The sequence below is a fragment of the Camelus ferus genome, chromosome 11 (assembly GCF_009834535.1).
Source record: "Camelus ferus isolate YT-003-E chromosome 11, BCGSAC_Cfer_1.0, whole genome shotgun sequence".
NCBI lineage: Eukaryota > Metazoa > Chordata > Mammalia > Artiodactyla > Camelidae > Camelus > Camelus ferus.
Window position 1 is genome coordinate 75038872 of NC_045706.1, and position 12888 is coordinate 75051759.

The following is a 12888-nucleotide window of genomic DNA, read 5'->3' on the forward strand; positions in this document are numbered from 1 at the left end:
GTTTGGGGACCACAGGGTAAAGCCCATGCAGCTACCCCCTCGACTCAGTCCAGTCTCCCGAAGTCTGAGAGGAGGCAGTGCCTGGCTTTACTGCCCCCGTGCACCTGAGGACAGAGTGGAGATGGAGCAGCACATCCAGGAGCCCTGGTCACAGGCCCCCTTAAAACGAACAAGTGTCTACAAAGCAAACTGTATTTTAAGATCGATGAGTTGCTCATCATTCCCTTAGGCCCACTCTGTATTCAAACAATAGAATCTTACAACTGTAAATGACCTATAATGTGGTTTTTAGGAAAATTGAGCTGGAACTTCATAGAGATTTTTAGTTGAAAAGTGGAGCATGCTGATTTAATCTGAGAATTAAATTACCTTTGGATGGATTTTAAATCCAGTTTTACTTAGTTTAAATCTAACTGTGCCAATGACTAGATATACAACTTGGACAAGTTCTTTAACTTCCCTAACGGTCGGTTGTCATCTTCTGTTAAAGGAGGATAATAATACCACCTGCACAGTGTGCTTGTGAACGCCTGGGAGAGTGTGTCTGTTCCATGCCTAGCACAGTGCCTGACAGCAGCACAAGTGACAGGCGTTATTGTTCTTGTCATTGCAGTTAAAGGGAGGACGACATTAGGTGTATTCGTTACAATTATAAGGAATGGAAGTGACTCAGTATTAGTCTTTAATTTCCTTTAAAACATTGTTATTCGTTCATTTTTGTGATTCAGATATCAAATTGAATCATTGACTAGGAATGAAAACAAGAATGTGAATTTGTTCTCTCAGGATGGGTGTGGTCATGTATCCCCTCTCCCTGGGTCCTTCCTTCTTAACATTACATCAGTGTTAAAGATGTTGTGATGTATTTGCAGACTCTCCCAGTGCGTTAGCAGCGGCAGTTGGCATAATTATCACATGATCAGACAGAAAACAAGTGCGTTCCCCAGCATTTTAAATTGGCATGTGATTTCCTAATTCTTCATGTCCGTGATCCCCACGTGACTCTGTGGTTGCACAAAGGAAGTCTCTTACCTCTATAACCAGCAAGCACTGACTATTCATAGAGAAAATAGTACGACTCCCGGATGTGTTTGATATGTTGCTAAATGCTATTATGACTAATGAAATGTGTTTCATTTGAAAGTCAAACTGGTTCATAAAGTCTTTTTCATCATTTTGTAACTGTCTAAACCATATTTGTGTAAATGGGCCACAATTACCAACAGGGTCCGTGCGTTTTATTAGGGTCTTAAAGAGGCTCTCATTTTGAAAAGAGTGAAACCTTGCGTTACATTTGAGCTTTGCAGTATTCACTCCTACTTCCACCACGTGGACTTGGGATGCCCTTTTGTTTCCTCCTCGCTGTCTGGCACAGTGCTGTGTCCTTAGCACGGACACAGGTAACAGATGGATGCCCACGTGACATTTAAATGACCTTGGGTTTAAGCGACAGTGCCGTATTTCCTCAGCCAATTTTCAGCACTTGTTTGTGGGTAGTAGGAGGGCAGAAACTCATTCAAGGGATGACTGTATTTAAAACATGAGGGCTGGAAAGTAGCCATTTGTAATCAGTGTCATGAGTGGCATGACCAGTAACAGCATGTCACCTTCTCTCTTTTAGATGGGAATGTGGTGGAGCCTGACATGTCTGCGGGGTTTTGCCCAGATCACAAGGCAGCCATGGTTTTGTTCCTTGACAGGGTCTATGGAATTGAGGTTCAAGACTTCCTCCTCCACCTTCTTGAGGTTGGCTTTCTGCCAGATCTCCGGGCTGCTGCTTCTTTAGACACGGTAATGACTTCCACAACTTTTGACTCTTCAATCTCTGCTTTATGATATCCTTGCCTCGACCGACTTGTTCATTCATGTATTGTCACCTAATGTTTGTTGACTTACTGTTACGTTTTGAGGCACGCAATGGGTAAACAGAAAATAAAATAGACTAAATCCTCAAGGAATTCACTGAATCGTGGAGAAAATGGACCATCTCAGGAGTAAGACGAGAATTCTGACCAGGTGCCAGGGAAGACAATAAGATGTTCATATCACCCTAATGTGGGAGGTCACAGAGGCTCCTGTCCACCTCTGCGTCGACATAAACTATTGTGCTTCTCAGTAAAAGCAGTGAACAGTATTAAGAAAGTTTATTGGGAATTGCTGAGTCATACCAGTTACAGTGTCATCCTGGTGTCATCATGGGTTAACATGCACATAGGTTGAAATTTGTCCAGTGGACCCAGTGGCCCATATTGAGAATCTGCCATTATCCATGTAACTGTTCTGCTATGTGAGACGTTGTAAAACAAGCTGAAGTTCTGAATGTTATTCTGGGAGGTATCATCAAACCGCCTTTTATTTGCAGTTAAATGAGTCTTTTTAATGGCAGAGGAAATCAGATCTTGAGTTGGCAATAGCTCCCTCATGAAAGCTATGAGAGGAGAAGTCAAAATAAAACTGAATTTATTTTTCCTTTTTTGGTTGTGTTTGTGTGAAATTCTAAACCCAGTTAGTATAGTTGATGCCATAGTAAGACAGTCAGCCTTTGATTATTGATGCTGATGGACGTGAACAGAAATACAAATAATATTGATAAATAGGTTTCAGAAAGAACTTACGAATTTGAGATCTGTTGTGAGAATAAACTTCTTTCTCTTGCCTCTCCGGGAAAGGAAGGCACTCACATTCTTTGAACTCATGGGTGTCTTCATCTTTCATCCGTCCTCCCCTTAATAGTTTATTCTAGAACATGAACCTCTTGGCCTTTTTGAAGAGATAGGTATTACTTCATTCGTTTTTTTAATTGAGGTATAGTTGATTTACAGTGTGTTAATTTCTGGTGTACAGCATAGTGATTCAGTTATACACGCACGCGTATATATTCCTTTTCATGTTTGTTTTCATTATAGGTTACTACAGGTTATTGAATGTAATTCCCTGTGCTGTACAGCAGGACCCTGTAGTTTACCTATTTTATATATAGTAGTTAGTATCTGCTAATCCCAAACTCCCAGTTTATCCCTCCACCCGCCTCCCCTTCGGTAACCATAAGTTCGTTTTCTATGTCTGAGTCTCTTTGTCTTTTGTAAATAAGTTCATTTGTGGCATTTTTTAAGTTTTCACATGTAAGTGATATCCTGTGGTATTTTTCATTTGTTTTTATCTATTTATGAGCCATGGAAAATTGATTGTTTTCAGTAGTAAAAAAGCACATGAACCACAGTAAATGCCATAACAGGAGTACGTTTCCATATGGCATATCTTTATTTTCTAGATCATGAAATTACGTGTCAGCACGTTGATCCCTTTGATCCCGCGCGGCACAGATGACGGTCTCCTCTCCCATTCCCTGCAGGCTGCCCTGAGCGCCACAGACATGGCCCTGGCCCTCAATCGGTACCTCTGCACAGCTGTGCTGCCCTTGTTGACCCGGTGCGCTCCTCTGTTTGCGGGCACCGAGCACCACGCTTCGCTCATCGACTCCTTACTTCACACGGTGTACAGACTCTCTAAGGGCTGTTCACTTACCAAAGCTCAGCGGGACTCCATTGAAGTGTGTCTGCTCTCCATTTGTGGGTAAGTGAGTGGGCAGTGACGTCTATACCAAGTTTCTCCTTCTTTAAGGAAGAAAATTTACTCTGCACCCTTGACAAATTGTCATGAATTTTGGCAACAATTTCTGGACAAAAAAATGAATTCATTCTATGGACTTTTGTGTCCTGAGGCTTGATACTTGCCGGTGCACCCTCGCTCCTGGTCAGGGTCAGGAAGACTCCTCCACGACTTTCTGGGCATCCGGCCATTGGATGCCGTGTTGGACGAGGATGCGCTTCTGGGTGCTGGTGGGGAGGTGATGATGTGAGGAGTCCCTGGCCACCTTAGTGTAAGATTGTAGACTCTCCCCTTTTGACCGTGTGTGATGGTTTTAACTCCTCTTCCAGAAGAGAAGAGGAGAAGGGAGACTTAATAAAGATACAGTATAATATTAAAGCATTACCTGTGTGTGACAGTGATGAAGACTCCTTCCTCCAGCCTGGAAAGCCACCTCCTGGAGACAGAGGTGTTCGGAGGTCTTCCGGTGAAAACCAGAAGCATGTCCTCTCCTTTTGAAGTTCTGGCAGTGCAAGTGGCCATTTCTCAGACCGTTGCTAGGGTAGCGGTTTCTTTCTAGTTGACAGGAGCCCTTGTGGGGTGAACGCTTGCTGCCAGCCAGCACGTTGTGAAGGGAAGGTCTCTCTCACTCATGATGGAGTGAGTGATGGATTTAGAAGCCAGATGGGGCTGAGAGAGATTAAAAAAAAAAAAAAGGGAAATTACTTTATAACTTCCCTGACCCTACATTTCTGTAAAATGGAATCAAAATACTGATTTTGCGGATTTTTTTTCTAAATATTAGGTAAGATGAAGCACTTAGGGTTGCCCAACACAGTGGATGTTCACTGTGTGTTCATTTTCTTTCCTTCCTCTCTGGCAAGGTTTCTGTCTCAGTCTGTTTCTCTCCTTCTTTCTGCTCCTCATCTGGTCCCTGCAGACCCTTCGCACCCACTGCAGTCAGGGAAGAAGCACTTACTAAATTAACAGGAGCAGTGGGGTCTGTAGCTGGGAGTGGTGGGCAGGGCAGGCGCAGAGGGAAAGCAGCTCCTGTAGCAAATGAGGACTGGTCTGCAGATCGGGGGCTTGAGGTGATCCGGAGCCTTTTATAAGGTTCTGTAATAACTATTGGTTAACCTTCGGATTAGAAACCCCTAAAATTAGCATCATCTGAAGAGACACATAGGTCCAGGTTCTTGGCGTGTATAATCAAATGAATTGTCTCCTTAGCTTAAACATCATCAAATGCCCGTTGTTAAAGCTAGCTCTGTTCCCCCAGCCAACTGAGACCTTCTATGATGCAGCACTTACTCAGAAGATTAGTGTTTGATGTTCCACTATTAAATGAACATGCAAAGATGCCTCTTAAGGTAAGTGCAGGAAACGTTTGTCGTGATTTGCTTACTGGATCCTCCGACTTTGCTTCCTGTTATAATACGTACATATATCGTATTTTGATGCTGGAAAAACCCCAGTTATTGAAATGGGCATGTAAGTTATGGATACGTGTACCTCAACTGAAAATAAACAGTGAAAGACCAGAGAAAGGCTCAGGCTGATTTACTGTAAGTCAGTGGAAATGGAAACCAATGGGAAAAAACGGGCCACAGGGGAAAGGTGAGCCAGGACATTCTCAGGCTGTCACACGTGGCGCGAGGCCTGGCCTCCTGTGGCCGCCGCCTCCAGAGATTAAGTGCAGGCTTTAACGGCGCTTCCCAAGTTGGTAATCAGATGACAGCCTCCAAACACCGTTTCATGAGGTTCAAAGGTGGTCTGTCTGTATATGCTGTTACACTCTGTCAGAGAAGGTAGGAAGGTCACTGCATTTTCTCCACCCGGCCTCGTCGTTCTGTTCGTGAACAGTCTCGTCTCATGCTGTCTTACTGACTTGGGGATATTTTCCCATCACCTGACACCCCGCTCCAGACTCAGGGTTAAGGTATTAGGTGTCTGCTAATACATCTGGCAGTGCGGTCTGTGCGTGGAGGCCATTGTACGGTTGCGGATTTTTAAAGGCGGCCGCCCAGCTCTGCCGACTGTTGAGCTTCATTTTTCCCTCTTGGCCACCCAGGAGTAATGCTGCAAAAGGAGGCCTGAGGTAAAAGTGAGCTGCTATTAAACTAAGCACACCTGGATATTTAACAAAAACAGTCTTTCTCTATAAAAATTGATTTTGCTTTAATAAATTTAGATAAATTAATGAATTACGCAAAGTATATTATACCCTTGCTGAATGTCCCATTTTTACAGTTTTTATCACCTAGGATAGTGCTTGTCATGCAAAATTTTCTTGATACAAATAAACTGGACCCTATAAAAAGATACAGTAGCATTTTATGTGATAAAGGTCTTTTTTGCATTATAGATATTTCCATGTTACTCCAAGCAAATTAGTTCCCTGTATTTCATCATTTGAGATTCCTAAATTTTGTGTGTATGTGTGTTTTGTAACTGAGAGGGAAACCAAACAAGAAGAAATATTTCTACAATAAGAGATTAGTTAGCTTTAATAAGAGTAATCCTTATTAATTTATTTTCCTTCTTAGATATAGGAAAGAGAGTTCAAAAATTTATAGTTGATTCAAAGATCACTGTATTAATTTGGCAAATAGTTGTGAATATTTCTTGGTTTATAAATCATGAATAAATTATCCAAAGAGCTACCAAGAGATTGAAACATTCTATTGTTGCCTTTGAATTTCCAATTTAGTCCTACAAAATATTTATAAATAAAAGCTTAAACAACATAGACATTCAGTAAGATAATAAATTACATCCAGAACCACCCAAGATATGTAGATTAAGAAATTTTTGGAGTAGAGCAGTTTGGGAAGTTTACTTAGAAATGTCAGTTCTGAAGCAAATAATAAAGTGTGGAGATTAAGGACAGGCAGAGAAGAAGCAAAAATATTCAGCACTGTTGTTCCCTGAGAATGCACATTTTAGCTGCTGTATGCTAGAGATACTTACATGTGCCTTTGGGTCACCCTGACTTCAATCCCTTCGTTACCTGCATGGATTCCAGGGGATAACAGTTCATAGACTTCTGAGCATATGATAGCAACTGAAGTAGAACCCAGGAATACACAGATAACTAAACAACCTCATAAAGAATGCTGTTCAAGATAGAGTTATTTGTGAAATTGAATGCGTGGTCTTCATACTGTGATCAGAGTTAAATTTTAAAGAGACATCATATGCAAGGGAATACTATTCCAACCCAGAGAGTTCCTGTGGGCTCGAATGGCTTCGTTTCAGTTGGCCTTATTGCAGGACCTTAGAATGTCGTTTGGGAGGAAATGAGAAAAATCTAAGAGGTGTCCTTAGCTCAGTGCTTTTATAATTGTTTTCCCACCCAGCTGCTGACAAATCATTATGAAAGATGCTGGAAATATTACTGCCTGCCTGGAGGGTGGGGAAACTTTGGAGCTGCCTCAGAAGAAGAACTTCATTTATCAAGAAAGTTGTTCTGGGGCATTTTTGATGCACTGTCTCAAAAGGTAATTTAATATTTTGTGGGTTTATTTGTGTAATAAAATAATGTAAAAGTCGTAGGCTCTTCATAAGAGAGTATTCCTAGTGGAATGGTGGGATGCTATCTTTGCTTTTCAAGATTGACATAGTTTTAATTTTCCTCTTAATTTATAACACATGTTGAAAATGCAATTTATATTGACTTTGCATAACATTATGGTAACATGTCCCTTGTGATTGTAATACTTTCTGGTTTTAAGATGGCTAAGCATTTTGGAAAATGAGGTACATGGGTTGATAAATTTCTGGTGCACTTGGACTTACTTGGACTCAAACCCTCCCTAGTTAGTCGCCTCTCCAATCTCATAAAGCCTGAAGAAATCCTATCAAACGTAAAAATATGAAATACTGAGTCTCATAAAAGTACCATATTCCAGTGGCCTTACTGACTTCGTGCTTCGCTGCTGTGGAGATTGAAGTGCCTGCACTCAGTGATGCTCAATGCACGTGGCGTTCCCTTTCAGTTGCCATGTGTATGAATGAACAGTTCATACACTTTCAGACGATGGGAGCGTAGTATTTCAGAGAGAAGCAGGACAGCGTGCTTTGTATGCTTACGCTTAAGTTAGTAACCAAAATCAATTTGAATTTGCAAGCAGGCATTGTCAGATGACCGAAATAGTGTAACCAGAAGTCCGTTACATGATGAGGGAGTTTTATCTGTGATTACATTTGGTAGATACTTTTTGCTGCTTTTTCTTGCTGAATTGCCTTTGGTAAACCAAGAGCCCTTTTAAAATAACATGTAGAAGGTAATTTTAGATGAATTAGCAACTTTAATTGAAAACTGATCCTTTGAAGTGAGATAACTTAAATAATTACTATTTTTGATTTTTTAAAAATCTACAAATACAAATTTAACTAATTATGTAACTAATATACAAATACTTTGCGAAAGTTTTGATTATGCATGTTTCCTATAGAATTTCTTTCTCAGTTCAGAGTTTTATTTTTCATACCTTTGTAACACAGTACAGATTGTTAAAATTTCTTACTCTCTGGGATGTTACGCTACAGATTGTTAAAATTTCTTACTCTCTGGGATGTTACGCTTTAGGTATTTTTCATGTATAGGCTTTATAACATGGTGCAGCAATGATCTGTAGCTACCTGGAAGGATCATATCGTTGAAATTATGTTTATGTTGTAAGGACATGTTATACACTTAACAATAGTCAAGGTCACTTCATTTCAAATATTGGAGAATAAACTTTTAGAGAAGCAAAGATTTGATTCTTCTTATGGTACAATGGCAATAAAAAGCTTCCATTTCTCCTATGTTTGATGGGATTTCAGGCTGTATTTTCCATTTTCCAGAAAAAGATACTGTTGGGGAGTTGAGTTAGCCCAGGATAATTCATATTTTCTCCTACAACATCATATCAGCTGCAGGGATCAGGCTGACAACTTTTGCTACGTAGTCATGGAGTATTTATTTTTTCGGTCCTCCGTTTCTTCCCAGAAATATGAACAAGAACTTTTCAAACTGGCACTGCCTTGCCTGAGCGCAGTTGCAGGAGCTTTGCCCCCAGACTACATGGAGTCAAATTATGTCAGTATGATGGAAAAACAGTCATCAATGGATTCTGAAGGGAACTTTAACCCACAACCTGTTGATACCTCAAAGTATGGACTCTTTCTATTGCAGCAGATTTTTATTGTAAATGATGTGTGAAGTCTGAAATTGAATAAGGTACTAAAGTGAACTTTCTCTAATCCATGCCCCCTTTGAATTGGTATCCTTTTAATAGGGGTCCCTGGACTTGATGCAATGATGGTAGCAATAATAATGGTTATACAAATATCAGAGGTAGATAAGATGTATCGTCTAAGGGATCCCCTCTTAACGCAATCAGGATTCTCTGTGTGTAACCACGTGGTAAGCTCTGTAATAATGAGAGTCAAGGAAGTATATCAGTTACATTTTTAGTTGAAATTTTGCCCTAAATGTTTATTAATCATTGCAGCCAACCCGTGTAGAGTCTGTGGCTCGGGGTGCTCCCAGCACGCAGCGCAAAGCTGTTTCCGTGAGCCGCAGGACATCACTTCACCGTCACTACATCAAGGCCTTAGCAAGGCCTAGGGTTAGCAGCCAACGTTCAGCATCGTCAAGCGCAGCATGAGAGTGCAGGGAACGTGAAGTGAGAACATTTGCGGACAGTTCAGCATGCGGTCAGAAGGCAGTGTGACAGCCTCAACCACAGATCACACGTTGCTTAACGTCAGGAAGCTTCTTCCACGTACCTACTTGCACAAGTTGTTCTACAGATAGGGCGTCTGGGCACGGCAGGGTTTGGAGTCTCAGCACTTCCGTTGTTGTTGTTACCGTCTTCAAGTAGGACCCTGGTCTCCCACTTGCAGAGAAGCGGCTGTTCACGCCACCTTGTCTTGCCCGTTCCTTGGTGACTCCGTGAGATCAGGATTAGCCTGGTAGTCACTTGATAGTGAACCGTCCTGGGAGTCTGAATGTGCTGGGGAGTTCAGCTTCCAGGCCTCTGGGTGGCCCCCCAGCTGGTTTAGCTTTCTACCGGATCAAAATTCAACCCAAGTGGTATGCCATTAGTTTGATAATGCCATAAATTTGCATGTTTGGTATTTGATGACAGTCCTGTGAGAAAGACTCCACCCACCCAGGGTTTGGCTTATGTGATTGATCCTTTGTGTCTCTTCTAAAGTAAGTAAACCAGAATATCACATGTGCACATTGCTACATGGGTAAGTTTGTGGTTTGCTCACATACCATGTCATCCAGGATTTTAAAATAACATCAGAACAATGTCATGACTTCGGTGTTGATTAATAACATCCTATTAGTTAATAAACGTTGGGCATGTACCCTAATTTACCTAAGCGTGCCCCTTTGGGGGCCTCTTAACAGGTTAGGTTTGCATAGTAATGTCAGTAATTTCTACATTTCTGTGATTTTTACGTACTGTGTTTTAAGTATGTGTATGTCCTGTCGTTCAGTTACTAACTGATAACATTGGTGGAAAAGAATAGTAAACCATCTCATTATTCTAGGTTTCCCTTGCCATTCTATTCTCAAAGTTAATTGCATTCACATATTTTCATTCGTGAATGGAATTACATGCATATTTAATTTTCCATTCATAGACCTATGTGATATTCCCAAGTCTTAGATTTACCATCGGATTTACCATCAGACCTGGTCACCAGTTGCATGGACTCAGCATTTGTTCAAGGGATTAAGTATTCATTTAAACAGGAAAGAAATCAAGAAGAAGTGTTACAAAATCATAAAGCATGAATCGGTCAATTACTTTTTTCCCTCTAGTGCACACTAGTAACATTTAGAATTTATGTATCGACCATTAACATTTAAAATCATTAACACACCACTAGTTGTATGAAATTAATGTAAAATTTACAAAATGTAACTGGTGAGATTTCAGCAGTCTTTTACCCATTTATAGTTGTAGCAGAAGAGACTTAAGTCAAAAAGGAAAAATAACTTCACAAGAATAACGAATGTGGGAAAGAAGTATGTCTAAGCTTGTTGAATCTAACTTTATCTTCATTCAGATTTTTTAAAACTTTTGGTATAATGTATTGTCCTCGTCTTTGAATACATTTTAATTATTTTTACTTATTCTTTGTGTAATTGTTCTTGTATATAACTTACATGAAGACATCAAGGATGAATCAAATATAAGATGGGCAGATAGAACATTATCTGCTTGATTTTTCTTATATTGTTCCTACAATATGGAAAAGTTAGACCTTGTTAAAACAGTTTAAGTCATGCATTGAATGGGATTTAAGCAATCATAAGCTGTGAGTAAATTATTAATATGATTCCTTGTAAGTCCTGTGAAAATCAAGCCTTTCTTTGTTTGTTTTTCTCATAGTATCACAATTCCTGAGAAGTTGGAGTACTTCATTAGCAAATATGCAGAGCATTCCCATGACAAATGGTCGATGGACAAGGTAAAAGTCAGAATGTCCCTTTTATTCAGTAGTGAACGTACCTAATGACTGGCCATGGCTCAGACATTTCTGACCATGACAGTTTTCCACTGAAAAGTGAGAGCTTCAGATTTGGAAAGAATGTTTAATTATGATATGTTAAAATAATATTTAGCCTAATATAATATTTAGTTCTGCCACTGATACACATATTACACATACACAGATAAGAATATTTGAGTTCATAAAAAAGCACAGTGCTAAAAGTTCAAAAAATATATTAGCTAAATCATGTATGTTTCTAAACATACATCTTTTTGTGGGAGTAAAAAGTAATAATCATCAAGGGCTTCAGTAAGAAATGGAGAGTCTGGGTCCAGAAATCTTTTAAGGGAACTTTAGCTTTATGTGTAATTTTATATTAGATAAAGTCTTGAAAATCACTTATCAGGGTTTAGTGATTATTTGCACCTTCTGCTCTTCTGACTTACTTCTTACTACTAAGTAGGTCTGTGGTTCACTTACCTGGGAAGATGGCAGGTTTTATTTGTTTTGTCAAGAAAAGAAAACCATTTTATATATAGTAGTTTGTATCTGTTAATTCCAAACTTGTAATTTATCCCTCTTCGCCTTTCCCCTTTTGTAAGTGTAAGTTCGTTTTCTAAACTACTGTGTATAAAATAGATAAACAACGAGGTCCTACTATGCAGCACAGGGAACTGTATTCAGTATCTTGTAATAACCTACAATGGAAAAGAACCTGAAAAAGAATATATGCGTATAACTGTATCACTAGGAACTAACAACACAACGTGGTAAATCAACTAGACTCCGATGTAAAAAAAAAAGGAAACCAACCCGAATGAGAGAACTGAAGCAGACGCGATCTGTGACACAAGTCCTGCCTGCATATCAAGACGCTTTTCTGGAGGAGATGTCATACCAGAGCAGTTACATTTAAGTTGAACCTCGTTAAACTTGAGAGAGGATGGTGAAAATAGACTTGTCAGAGGGATTAAGCTGAGACGATGCAGGAATCTAAAATAAGCATGTACTGATTTGGCGAAGTGAGAATCAAACAGCAGAGGGTCCAAAAGCTGCCTGTGTTACGTAGCGACCCAGCGTCACCCTGTCAAGCTTCACGTTCTTGCCCTGGCCAGCCAGCCCTCACTCCCTCTCAGAAACCCCCTTTTTGTTTTGTTGAGCCTGTGTCTCTTTGTTCAGTAATTTAGTGGATTTACTAGGTTAGTCAGTAGGAGTTAAGTGCCTGTTTTATAAAAAGATTCCAGTAGGTACTGAGCTGGCGGGGGTGGTGAGGGAGAGGAAATTTACAGGAAGACCGTCCTGAGCTCTTCCAGTCTCGTTACCGCATAGACAGACGTGAAACAAGACAGGGAAACGGTGATATGTGCAAAATTACATGGGCAGTAATGGAGACGAATGTACTGAAGGTGACTGAATGTAGGATTGGCAAAACAGGTAGCGTTATTCAGGGAGGCTTCCAAATAAAGCAGCTGCCCCGAATCTTCTGTTTCAAATGAGCTCTCACATCCGCGTGTCACAGGACGCTGCAGCCTGAGCTTCCTCTGGGTCTGTGATCTGGTCTCAGACCTGACTAAGGAGGACTGGGCGCTTTCGTCTCTGGAGGAAAGAGTTGCTCCAGGTGATTGCTCGATATCATATTGACTAGGGAGGAAGTCTGTACACTGACTTATGCTGGATAAAATCCCAAGCAATCCTTGTCTTGGTTCATTTTAGATTTATTTTGTCAAGTACACACTTAAACACATGCACACCTACACCCTCTAAAATTAATGCCTATAAAATGATTTTGAATTT

The 12888-nt window shown here is 40.3% G+C and overlaps 1 protein-coding gene across 1 annotated transcript in view; it reads left to right on the plus strand.

The window, feature by feature from the left end:
* Positions 1-12888, plus strand: part of RYR2 (ryanodine receptor 2) — a 543213-nt gene that overhangs the window by 389942 nt on the left and 140383 nt on the right. Inside the window, exons 49-54 of the mRNA XM_032491926.1 lie at positions 1622-1791; positions 3353-3573; positions 4868-4958; positions 6948-7088; positions 8585-8748; positions 10992-11070. Coding sequence (XP_032347817.1) covers positions 1622-1791; positions 3353-3573; positions 4868-4958; positions 6948-7088; positions 8585-8748; positions 10992-11070 — 866 coding nt within the window. The remainder of the gene's footprint in view (positions 1-1621; positions 1792-3352; positions 3574-4867; positions 4959-6947; positions 7089-8584; positions 8749-10991; positions 11071-12888) is intronic.